Below are 13,240 nucleotides of genomic sequence, written 5' to 3'. Positions count from 1 at the left end.
CCCTAACCTGTTCTTCCTCTCACCCATTCCTTTCTCCCACCTCACACCACATCTCCATTTCCTACCTACTAACCTCATCCCACCTCCTTGACCTGTCCGTCTTCCCTGGACTGACCTATCCCCTCCCTACCTCCCCACCTATACTCTCCTCTACACCTATCTTCTTTTCTCTCCATCTCCGGTCCGCCTCCCCCTCTCTCCCTATTTATTCCAGAACCCTCACCCCATCCCCCTCTCTGATGAAGGGTCTAGGCCCGAAACGTCAGCTTTTGCGCTCCTGAGATGCTGCTGGGCCTGCTGTGCTCATCCAACTTCACACTTTATTATCTTGGATTCTCCAGCATCTGCAGTTCCCATTATCTTTGATACTCTGTGTTGGAAGTTGGTACTACATTGAAAACTGATTTATGCTAATCAAGCATTTAGAATCCACCAGTGTTTACATACTACGTAGAAAGAGAAACCCTGTTTCTCAATTGTTCCAACTTTTGAGTTTTTATTCTTTTATCGGATGACTGTTGTTTGCAAGACCTGCATTTCTTGACAGTCTCGAATTAAAATTGATAAGTCAGTGGTAAACTTATTAAATTTATCTGCCTGTACGGTAAATTTTTTTACAAATTATTCACAATCAATTTAAGTCTCTATGGTAACTGTCTATGATAAGCAGAGAATGTCAAAAGCCATGTCACAAGGCAAGTTTCATTGATGAAATTAAAATTCCAATTGTTAAGCATAGCAATTAGTCATCATGGAAAACGATCATAACTCTCCTTAAAGAAAAAAGTTAGATGCCTTTATATATTAAAACACCTTTCTTCTTTCCCTCTTGAGCATGTATAATTTTGGGAGCAAAATTGGCATTTTGAACTAAATTTGTGTACACTTTCAGACTCAAAGGTGAGAGTAATTTTTAAGGTGGAGTCTGCATGTAAAATAATTACTAATTAGAAGATTTGTCAAGTGGGTGATAAATGGATATTTTAATTCAACACCAATGCAAACCAGGCATTTTTGCTGAAGCTGTGTAATAAGATTCTTGCACACCTGGTTTGTCAAACAACATTGACTGCTCAGTAGCTCTCCGACTGAAAGCTGATATCCAACTGTTATTTTGCACAATCTCTGAACACAGCAAAACATGGTAATTTTGTGTTAAACATAAAATATGTAAAGGGCATTGATCTTTCTGAGAAGTTAGAAACATAATAATTAATGTTAACTCCCAGCTGTTTTAATTGCAGCACATCGAAGTTCAAAGATATATGCCGTGAAGAAAGAGAAATTTTAGTTACTAAACTCTAAAATATTTTATCGTTGCTATCTAGTAAATGTATCATTATATTCATTCTTTGTAATTGTGCAAAATTACTTCACAATGGTGGACAACCCCAGGCTATAAAAGTGAAAATTAGCCACTTAATCATTATCCAGTGATATCAGCCGGAAAAGTTTTTGTGAATGTAAAGTGAGGGCAACATTAAATTCAGCAATGATTGGCTCATTTGTTAAATTGTGTGCTAACATACTGTTCAGACCATGGATCTGAAATAGTACAGAAGTTGCATTAAATGCATGTAAATGGACGATATTGCTTAAATGTAACACAGTATTAAGATAAAAATGGTGTTTCTTTTCCTTTGCTAAGTCTGTTCATCATATTTCTTGGTTAGGTAACCTGAAAAATGGGACGTAATTTTATAGTATTCATCTTGATGATGCTAGTTTCATCAGTTGATTTGTGATGTTACTTTTTATTGTTAAATCATTCCCTGTGTGAAATGACTCCAGAGTAGGGATTTCTTTTTGCTCATTCATTGTCCACCCCTAGTCACAGCTCACCACCATCTGCACAAAGGCAAATAGAGATTGGTAGCAAATGCAAGCCCACATCCCATGAATGATTTTTTAAAAATCCCTACTTTGGAGTCATTCCCAGTTATTAGAATGGGAGAAAGAGAACAAATAGAATAAAAGGCAGTGTCCCTACAGGTGGAAGAAAATCAGCAACTGGTGAATTAGAATTAGAGTTGTGTTATTTTTAGAGCATTCACTACTCTTTTCAATGGTTTTCAGCTTTGACTGAAATTGAGAAACTTTGCCTTAATTCCAAAGTAGTAGATTTTCAAGATGCTTTTGATTTTTTGGGATGGGATGCACATATGTGTAATGTTTTTCAAAAGGAATTGCTGTCCTTGTTGAAAGTATGATAGTACAGACTACAAGTCTGCTAGGTCTTTACAGTGCATGATGGAAGAAATATAAAGTATGTAAAATTTTACAAGCTCTTAATCAACCTAAAGAAATATTTTATAGCAATGACTGTACATTTTGTCATAGTGCCCAGTGCACCGCCACGGAAAGTGGAAGCAGAGTCAGTGAACTCAACAACAATCAAAGTAACATGGAAACCCCCGATATCAAGCAAGCAACATGGACAGATCCGGGGATACCAAGTTACCTATGTGCGTTTGGATAAAGGGGAACCACAAGGGCAGCCAATAATTAAAGATGTAATGTTGGCAGAAGAACAGGTAAGCATAGTTAGTTGTTTACATTTGAGTTATCAAAAATTACTGATTGTGATGGAAGAGGAAAGAAATTGCACTTTATTAGGAACGACATTTATGAAGTATAAAATAATAAATAAAAAAACAAGTCTGACATGTATTCTTCTAAAAATATATCAATATTTTTATTGCAATATGCTTTAGTGTATATTGATTTGTTGAGTTTGAGTTTGATATGATGTGCTATTCTGATAATGACTAAATCAGTTGTATCTGTAATCATACAGCGCAAATATTTATTTAAATTGATCTGACACAAAACTTCCAGTTTATTGATTAATTCACATTATGATTTATAATTATTTCACTTCGTCCTCCAAAAATTGTATTTCAAATGCGCCACATTGTTTTCTCTGTCCGAATCCATTTCATCGTAGGAGGGGAGTTCCAGGATTTTGACCCAACTACGCTGAAGGAAGAGCTTTATATTTCTAAGTCAGGATGGTGTGAGACTTGGAAGGGAACTTGCAGCTGATTACTTTCCCATGCAATCTCTGCCCGTGTCCTTCTTGTTAGTAGTGTTCATGGCTTTGAAAGGTGCTGTCTAAAGAGCCTTGGAGAATTTCTGTCGTGCATCTTGTGGATGGTAGACTGCTGCTACTAAGCATAGGAGGTGGACAGAGTGAATGATTGTGGAGATGGCGCCAGTCAAGCAGTTTGCTTTGCCCTGTATAGTGTCAAGCATCATGAGTGTTTTGGAGCTGTGTTAATGCAGGAACGTGGGGAGCATTCTGTCACCCTCTTGACATGTACCTAGTAGATGGTGGGCAGCTTTGAAGTGTCAGGAGGTGAGTTACTTGCTGAGTGATTCCTGACTTCTAACCTTATCTTGAAGCCACAGTACATATATGGCTAGTCCAGTTGAGTTTCTGGTCAACGATAACCCCCAAGATGATGATAGTTGGAGATTTAGTGATGGTAACGCCTTTCAATGTCAGGGATGATGGTCTGAAATGTGACAAATGGTCATCACCTGACAAGAATGTTACTTATCACTTTTCATCCCAAATTGGATCTTATTCAGGTCTCACTAGTATCTGAAGGGTTATGAATGGTGAATATTGATAATGAATAATGAATATTGCCCTAACTAAGTATTCCCACTTTACCAGTCTTGTATCCTCCTAAAGTCCCTTTCTATCCTCTTGTTCACTACATTCCGGTTTCTTTTCACCTGCAAACTCTGAAATTATACTCTACGTTAATACATAATCAAAAAGAACAGTGGCTCCAATACCAACCTCTGGATAACACAGTTGTGTAGATGACAGTGATTGAAGCTTGATTAAATGGAATTCCTTTTAAGTTGTAGACTTGCTTGCTGAGCCAGTATGTTCGATTGCAGACATTTTGTCACCCTGCTAGGTAACATTGTCAGTGTGCCTCCGGTGAAGTGTTGGTGTTCCATCCCACTTGTTGTTTATTTGCCTTGATTTGCTGGGGTGGTTGGCATCACTGCCGGTTTTGTCACCAAGAGACACGATCAATTCTCACTGGTCTCAGTACACACAGACAAAGAAGGACATGAATTTGACTGGGACAACACATCCATATTAGCACAAGCCAAATAGAGACATGCCAGGGAATTCCCAGAGGCCTGGCATTCCAACTGGAACTCTATCAACAAACACATTGAGCTGGACTCCATATACAAACGACTGTAAAACAGAACCTGAAGTGATGCCAACCATCCCAGCATGAAGCATATAAATAACCCGTGGGACAGAACACCAGTGCTTCTCTGGAGGCACAGTGATGATGTTACCTAGCAGGGTGACAAAGCGTCTGCAATCAAACACATTGGCTAGATGAACATGTCTACAACCTCATCCACACCCGAGCTACAAATCTTCTCAAAAACTTTGGAATTCTTTTTAATCATACAATAATGCAACGTTCCCATGGGAACACGCTTTACAACGTGCACGTAAGCATTTGGAACCTTGAAGCACATTATGCGGGCAAAACTTATGCTGTGTTTTTTTATCTCCTTTCCCACTGATAAAGAAAAATGTGTTTGTCTTGCTGTCTAGAGACTTTCTGACCTCCTTGATATATCTCTAGATTTTGCTAATATTGCTTATTGTAGTCTAAATTAGCCTCTGACAGCTGAATGGCCATGATTGTCAAAGTATTGGGCAGTGCTACTTATGACGTGGCTTGAAGCTGCTGACATAACTCAGCATCATCCTCATTGGAAAGTTGAATTTGTCTTCACTGATGTTGAGGTAGGAGAAATGCTGCATGGCCATGGCCTCCTGCTGGATACCATGTTCCTCCTCACACTCCTGGCACATTACCCTACGTTATAGAATCTTCCTTCATGCTCAATTCCCTGGTGCAGGCAATAGACCCAGGTTTGGATAATTTGTGAAGGCTGCCAACCCATTTGGCAAAGAAAACAGTTTCTATCTTTCCCCCTATCAAAACTCCTTAATATTTTGAACATTCCTGTTTACGTGCAACGGGAATTAAATAGTTTTGATATCAGCCTCTCTGCGGCCTTGCTGTATCCTTCTAGCCAAGCTCAAAAGTCCCCATTCATCACTACTACTGTTTCTTCACCAACCACATATCTAAATTACTTTCTGCAATTGATCACCTAACTCTCGTGCACCATATATTAAATTTGCCTCTTTATTGCTAAGAAAACCAGGAAATGCATGTTGAACATCACTGTGATCACTGGATAACCTGTCTCATATTTGTCAGTGCACCTGATATGATTCACCCTGGTGCAAAGCTTTAGTTTAGGTCCACCTAAATTTGATGCCCTGCAGCAATCATTCATTCACACACTGAGTCAAAATCGTGTTGCATATTACTCAAAGCTAACATTTTACTTTTATTGACTAAAACTTCATTGTGCATGAGGTGATTATTTGGATAATGACTCCTGTATTTAGATCTATATGTTGCAGTTTCAAGAACACAGCCATTTTATGTCATGAAATTATATGAATAATAATAGATAATATATGCATAACAAGTGCATATCATTAAATATTGAATTAGCAGAAAATAAATTGAAGGTGGCTGTGACATAGTGATTGTATGCTCTTCTAGATGTGAGTTAGTGGAGAGATTTAACATTATATTGTGTGTGTGTGTGTGTGTGTGTGTGTGTGTGTGTGTGTGTAAAACTTGCAGATTTTTTATCTGTTAAATGTCTTTGAATTGGTATTAATGATCTGAAATGTGAGGCATGAAATAATTGTTACATGGCAGCCAAATGCTGTGTCCTATAAAAGGTGACGGTTAAACAAAGTGTAAGCAGCAGGTGAGCAAATCCCAAAGACTACTGCTGTGAATGCAGATGGCTGAACCTTCTAGTTTATGCAAATAAATAATAAACTATACTAATTGCTGTGCAGTGTAGTCTGAAAGTTGCTATTTTAAAATATGTTTCTTGTTATTTTCTCTGTTCATAGTTAGCATGTATCCTTACTAATCCAGTCCAGATTGCCTTTCCTCTAATCCCTCTTTCTAATTGTCTTTATTTTCCCCAAACCCATCGTTCAGTGGGAGTCTGAGGACACCCAGGAGTATGTGAGTAATAAACGTGTGCAGATCTGGGCATGGGCTTTCTCTGAAGTAATCAGGGGGATGTCAAAGATGAATGTAACAGAGATGAATAGAGAAGAAATATGTAAGACCTTTAACAAATTTGAAGAATTCTGACGACTTTGTTAGAGTTGCTATGCAAAAGGAAGTCCGTAGTAGTACATTCATTGACCTTGATGCAAAAATTGCTTTCTGGCTGAAGGTGAGCAGCATGAAAGATTAAAGTTTTTGCAGAATACAGATTTTTTTTAGACTATTCAATAAATTGATTCACGACCATGTTTATTCACCAATTTATTTTTTCATTACTAACTGATTTACGCAGTTTTGCGTGAAAAATATATAATATTCAAAAATAACTGGATGATCATGCAGTTTGCTGAGACCTACATTTACTATAAAACAATCAGAGAGATGGCAGTGAAGTCTCCTGTTAATGGTTAATCTATCTTTGGAATTAAAAATGTTGCCAAGCTCATTGAGTGCTATTATTTATAACACAATCATACAGGGGCAGAATTGCAGAGATGTGATTCAAAGCGTTTCAATTATCCTCACACTAATTGTGCTTATGACCCACAAAATCGAATTTTCATTCACCACGCATTTCACCTTCACCTAAGTTGTGAATTTATACACTTTAGCAGGACCCATGTTTGTGAAGAAAGTCAGAAATCACATGACACCAGGTTATAGTCTAACAGATTTATTTGAAAACACAAGATTTCGGAGTCCTACTCCCTCTTTGGGTGTTAGTGAGAGAGGTAGAATCAGACACAGAACTTATAAGTAAAAGATCAAAGGGCCACACCACCAAGGAGGAATTAAACAAACCTAGGATGCTGTTAAATCTTTAATCAATTAGAAGGTTTAATTGATTAATATGTATATGTAAGTCCCCAAGTTGCATGAAGTCACTGTCCTGAGAGAACTGAAGGTTTTATCAGTGTAAGGTCAGAAATCTCTCAACACCAGGTTATAATCCAGAAGGTTTATTTGAAAGCACAAGCTTTCGGACCCTCAGTCCTTCAGTTTTCAGGTAACAACTGAAGAAGGAAACTAAAACGCAAACAGATTCTAAACAAGGCCTTACACCTAACATGCATTGTCTGATCTACACTGTCATCGCTTCTTTACACTGATAATGCCTTTAGTTCTTTTAAACAGTGACTTCAGAGGATTTAGGGATTTGCATATACATGTTAATCAATTAAAACCTTCTAACTGATTTAAAGATTTAACAGCACCTTGGGTTTGTTTGGTACATCTTCATCAGTGGTGTGACCCTTTGATCTTACTTATAAATTCTGTGTCTGATACTACTTCTCTCGCAAGCACCTGAAGAAGGAGAAAAGCTCCGAAAGCTTGTGTTTTCAAATAAACCTTGGACTATAGCCTGGTGTCATGTGATTTCTAACCTTGTTCCACCTAGTCCAACGTCAGCGCCTCCATATCATGGTTAATGAAGAAGGCTGCAACTTATTCACTGTCCTGATTACAAAGTTCACTGTGTGACTCTTGGACCACATAATGGAGGACAGAACAATATTATCGTTCTTGTTGTTTGGTAAATTGCAAAACTATTATTTGGCATAATCTGTACACACTTAACCTTCATTCTAATGTCGAAGAAAGTAAACTATGATTAAAGTTATTTTGATTCAGGTCTTTATTATGAAATCCAGGCCAAATCACATGCTGGATTCCCAGACAATTTTAAAATGTTTTGTTTTCAATTAATTCTTCTTCAATGTCCTCTGAGTGATAGCAGTGGCATTAAATATATTATGCTAGGCAAATATGTATAGAATTTAAATGTACAACTGTGTGGACAATTTAGGAAAGAAACACAGAAATAGTATTCAGTTCTTGAATCTTTTATGAAAATTAAGAAAATGGAAAATGTGCAGTATATAGTTTTATTGACCACTTCTCTTTGACATCCCTGCATTACCATTTTGCACTGAAAATTCTGTGTTTTCTCTGAATTAACCTAGCTGCATGAGAAATAAACTTGCTGGAAGAATCTAATGGATATTCTACTTGTAGATATGTTGTAATTATGCTGGCACAATACGTGCTTTTTCTTTGCTATGTTGCGTGTGATGTGTTGCTTGTTGAGACTTGTTTGCTGGTTTGGAACTGATTTTGTACAAATCCAGTGGTGCTGGATCACTGAGCTGGGCAGTTTGCCAGACTCTCTGGGCAACAAACTTTGATGAAGATCAGTATGCCTTGTTTTTAACATGCCACAAAAGATTTGTGATAATAAAAAGGATCAATGAGAGAGAACAAAGCCCACAGTCAACTGTATTTGTGATTGCTGATCTTTTGCCTGAGAATTTTTTTTAGTATTTATAATAATACCACTTGACACACCTTTCTTCAAATAGACTGACTGTCCTTTATCAGTTCTTTTTATGTGTTTTGTAGACTGTAAATCTCAAGATGGCAAAATTCAAAGAGCCAGATTGACTGTATCCTAATTGCCCAAATTCAAATTTCCCTCATTGTACGTTTGTTGAAAATCTGCAGTGATCCTTTGCACAGAATCGCAGAGGTGTTATGGTGCAGAAGGGGCCTATTCGGTCTACTGTGCCTGAACCAACTTGCTGAATGAGCATCATTACCTTGTGCCAATCTCTTGCTTTCCCCCGCTACCCTCACACATTATTTTTATCCAAATAGTCATCCACTACCCTATTGAATGCATGTTTAGTTCCAAGTTTTTGGGACATAACTGCTGCTTTAGTGCTGACTGTATTGGCACATTTGCACCTCATGCTATTTATAAAGAGCCACTGACAGTCTCCACCTGCTGGGATTCACCATGAATACTTAATAATCCACCAACTCTGGTGATTGTGCCAGGGTCATGAGTTCAAATTAGCAGATGGAAAAGAGAAATTCAACAAAACTTGTTTAATTAGTAATTTCCACCGGAGCCACTGAAGTTAAGTGAGACTGTTACAGAATAGAAACACAAGTCAATATGCTTAGTCAAATGGTATATTTAGTGAAATAGTATGATAAGATACATAGCAATTTTCCACCCCAGTTGCTTTCCAAACAGAATATTATTTTTCACAGATTTTGGAACAGCAGAGCTCTAATCGGAAAAGGGCAAGATAGCAATCTGGTTCTACAGTTTAATGTTTAGATGACTAATTTGGTAAAATTAGAAATCATTTTAGCGTACACCCAGTCCATGGATGGGCATATCCATCTGTGTTAGTAATCTATGTAATAGGGAAGAGCACATGTTGCATTATTTTCAAATGAACAAACAGTATTTCTATCAGTTCAAAAATGAACAACTTTGGTATTGTCCTGGACCAGTCAGAGCCTTATACAGTTGACTGTAAGAACTTAGATAAAGCTGGGAATATATTCTGCTGTGTGCATGTGTGGATGCGTGGAAATGGTGGTTTGCAGTGCATTGGTGTTGGTTTTTGATTTCTAAAAAATATTACTTGAGTTAATCTTAATTGATTTAGTACATTATTCTCTCTCCATGTTATTAATGTTTGTGATATTTCTGTGCTTTGTTGAATTCAGCACTTTAATTCAAACAAGAATTGATGGAAGATATGGTCACTTCATCTGGATTACACACCAAAAAAATTTAGTTAACTAGGATGGAAATGTTATTGCAGTCATTGATGCTAAGTGCATTTCTTCTGATTATTTTCAATTTTGATGCGCATTTATTTTTACTCCCTTAAAGTAATTAATGTGATCTCAGTCAGAGTTCCTTTAAATGAATTTGGTTTTTCTCACTGTTGATAGTGAAATATTTTAATCCATGTTAATTATTAATCAATTGCAAAACATATTTGTGAAAATCATGAGCTGTTTATGAATCATACTTTTGTACTAAATTGTTGAAGCCTTAATGTATCTCATTAAGATTCAGGTTTTCCCCATTGCCCTGAGCATAACCTATTGGATAGTATTCCAACTGCCCACTCTTTAACGTCCTAATTATTTTTTATGCAGGTGTTGTGTATTAATAGATGAGTATTGAATAAACTATCTGCTTGTCATGCATTTAACAATAGGAGGCCGTTATTGGGGGCCTGATGCCTGAAACAACATATTCCATTACTGTAGCAGCATACACAACCAGAGGGGATGGAGCTCGTAGCAAACCCAGGCTGGTTGCTACCTCAGGATCTGGTAAGAAGGGAGATCACCTTACGTTAGCCATTGTGTTAGATGAGTTCTTTGGGTAAAAATTTCGTGAAAGAAGTTTTTAATTCAGCATGGTATTGACTCTGCACTCCTGTTCCTTACTACACCCGACTTCACATTACTTTTAAATAGATTATGATTCCAACAACAGCATAAAAATAGAAAATGACAACACTTTAAAGAGAAAATGAAGTAGTTCATTTGCAGAATAAGATTATACCAAATGCTTTTCTGTGGGTGCGATGCTGAAAGTTGATAATATAGTGCAATCCTGAAAGAGGACTTTTCAAATTGAGGCCAGCTCCCATTAGTATGTGGTTCTCCATTCAAGAAGAACCACAAGATAAATGGAGTCCTGCCAGGATTTAAAGGTCTGCAGGCTTTGTAGGATTCTTTGCGTAGGTGAAGTAATTGTTTAGGATTAATGTCACCTGTAATGGTGATGTGTAGTTATGTAGGCCTGGCAATGTTACACTGTGATGCTGAGATTAGCAGGATCTTAGAAAATGTTTGATTAATTGAAAAATTACCATTACTGTTTTATAGAGTAGCTCTGTTATTAATTTCTTCTAATAGACAAGAAATGGCAAGACTCAATGCCAATGAACTCAGTATTTATAAATATAGTGAGGGAGGAAGCAAAACCAACTGCTAAGCCCTTTCATTGTTTTCTGATGCATTTCTTTTGTGATGTTTAATTAGTTTAGAACTAATGCCACTAGATTGGGCTAATGAAGGTATACTCAAGATTCAGCTTAATTTTCCTTTGTTCTTTAGTTCCAGGCATGCCTGCAATGGTTATCAGTGTCACTAAAATGAATACTGCCCTCATTCAATGGCAGCCACCACAACAAATGGTGGATGATCTGCTAGGTTTCCGACTACAATACAGCCGGACTGATGAAGATAAGCCAAACGTTATTGAACTTAGTAAGAATAATAACCATTACACTGTGATGAACTTACACAAAGGGGCCACGTACATCTTCCGGTTGAGTGCCAAAAACAAAGCAGGATTTGGGGAGGAGACAGTGAAAAAAATCATAACACCAGAAGATGTGCCAAATGGGTTCCCACAAAACCTACATGTTGTGGGACTTACCACATCCACCACTGAGCTTTCATGGGACCCACCAGTTATGGCAGAAAGGAATGGGAAAGTGATCCTCTACACAGTGTTGTTCCGTGATATCAACAGCCAGAAGGACCTCACCAATACAACTAACGAAACTCAGATAACCCTGAGCAGCCTGAAACCAGACACTACCTATGACATTCGAGTGAGAGCTCATACTTCCAAAGGGCATGGACCGTACAGCCCTAGTATTCAGTCCCGTACCATGCCAGTTGATCAAGGTAAGGAATTTTGTTAAATCAAAACTTTGAGTGAATCACAGTCGGCGATTAACCCAAAATTCCAGAATCATTCCTCCATTACTGGAGTGAGATGCCTCCTCAGCTGCTGTAAGTCAGCTGAGTCCCAGATCATTGGCCGGGATAACTTACAGGCAGATGCAATAAAGGCAAACGTTCTAATGTACAATAGCATGCAAGAAAACCAAAGCCCTGAAAGGCCCAAAGATTTTTTTGCTCTAAAATTGCTACCTTTTGGGCAGACCTGGACCGATCTGGTTTGTACCAGTTTCCAAACAGCATCCTTATTTTCTCCTCCACCTCATCTCCGACAGTCAAAATAGGGCAGTGAATGACATGAGTTCTTATGCTAGATGGAATTTCTTAAAGTTGCTTGGGCCACATTGTGTTTTACTGTTATCCCCCACGTTTTTAGTCACCTTTCTCAATTCCTGGAAGTTTGGATCTCGTGATTTTCTCTAAGGATTATTTCTGATCAAGAATGCCAATTTCTGGATTTCATCTTGTTGTCTTTATTGCTTGATACTTATGTGCAGCACCTTTTTTATATAGGTTCCTAATACAGTGCTCCAGAGACTGATTTTGCATAGTATAGTAATGAGTAGTTACTTAGCTCATGTATTGTCCGGAATGCTAGGGTTGCAATCACAGCCAAACTGTTGAGGGAATACCAAAATCAATACTAGAACTTGAGGTAAAGAGCTTAATCTTGCCCTTCCAAAAAGAGAAATGGTGTAGAAAGTAGCAGAAAGCGAAGGTAATCGGGCATGTTGATGTCCAGGACATGTTCATTGCCTTCCTACCACTATATCAATGATGTTCTGGGTACAAATGCTGAAACTTCACAGCAGGACCTCTTCTGGTGCAGTGGCACTGTCCTGACCAATGAACAGGAGGTCAGGGTTCAGATTCCTCTTGCTCCAGAGGTGTGCAAACATCTAGAACCTGCACCAAAAAATGAATAACTAAATCTCTATGACTGTACAGCTGAAAACTGTGCAGGTAATTTAGTATTGGTTCCAAATGAGTTGCTGCAGGTGTCATATTCGGTAAAATCTACCTTCATTTAGGTGCACATATATACTGATACTTTTGATCTTTTCGACAGTGTTTGCTAAGAACTTTCGGGTCAAGGCGGTGATGAAGACATCAGTGTTGTTAAGCTGGGAAGTACCGGAAACATACAAGCCAGGCGTGTCTTTTAAGGTTGGTGTAGTATTCTGACAGAAAAGTTTGATTCACTGAACTACATCTGAAAGAAAAGTTTTCCTTTTTTTATACATCACATGATTTGTTGTCTTAAAGGATTGGACTCATTTCCTCCTTTTGCACCCATTCCAAGTTCGTATTGAGAATTCCTCATCTTTGTCTTATCATCAAGTTGGGATTAAATATACTTTTTCAAAAAAATTACATAGAATATAAAATACAGTTGGATTAGATACAAGAATCTTCAGTTGACTGACCTAAATGTAAATTTACAATATTAAGTTTATACCTACACAAAAATATGATCTATGAGTCTGTTGTCAGATTAT

General features: G+C 37.7%; 1 protein-coding gene across 18 annotated transcripts in view; it reads left to right on the top strand.

Moving 5' to 3' along the window:
• Positions 1-13,240, top strand: part of ptprfa (protein tyrosine phosphatase receptor type Fa) — a 491,915-nt gene that overhangs the window by 320,585 nt on the left and 158,090 nt on the right. For 10 of the 18 annotated variants that reach the window (XM_059648016.1, XM_059648015.1, XM_059648014.1 and 7 more), the window contains 4 exons: positions 2,341-2,534; positions 10,196-10,313; positions 11,106-11,684; positions 12,811-12,908. In XM_059648016.1, coding sequence (XP_059503999.1) covers positions 2,341-2,534; positions 10,196-10,313; positions 11,106-11,684; positions 12,811-12,908 — 989 coding nt within the window. Of the gene's footprint in view, positions 1-2,340; positions 2,535-6,092; positions 6,120-10,195; positions 10,314-11,105; positions 11,685-12,810; positions 12,909-13,240 lie in introns of all 18 variants that reach the window. The other 8 variants (XM_059648012.1, XM_059648008.1, XM_059648003.1 and 5 more) reach the window with 1 other exon arrangement.

The sequence above is a fragment of the Stegostoma tigrinum genome, chromosome 8 (assembly GCF_030684315.1).
Source record: "Stegostoma tigrinum isolate sSteTig4 chromosome 8, sSteTig4.hap1, whole genome shotgun sequence".
In the NCBI taxonomy this organism is placed as follows: Eukaryota; Metazoa; Chordata; class Chondrichthyes; order Orectolobiformes; family Stegostomatidae; genus Stegostoma; species Stegostoma tigrinum.
The sequence above is the reverse complement of the archived record's forward strand: the minus strand, read 5'-3'. Positions and strand labels throughout refer to the sequence as shown.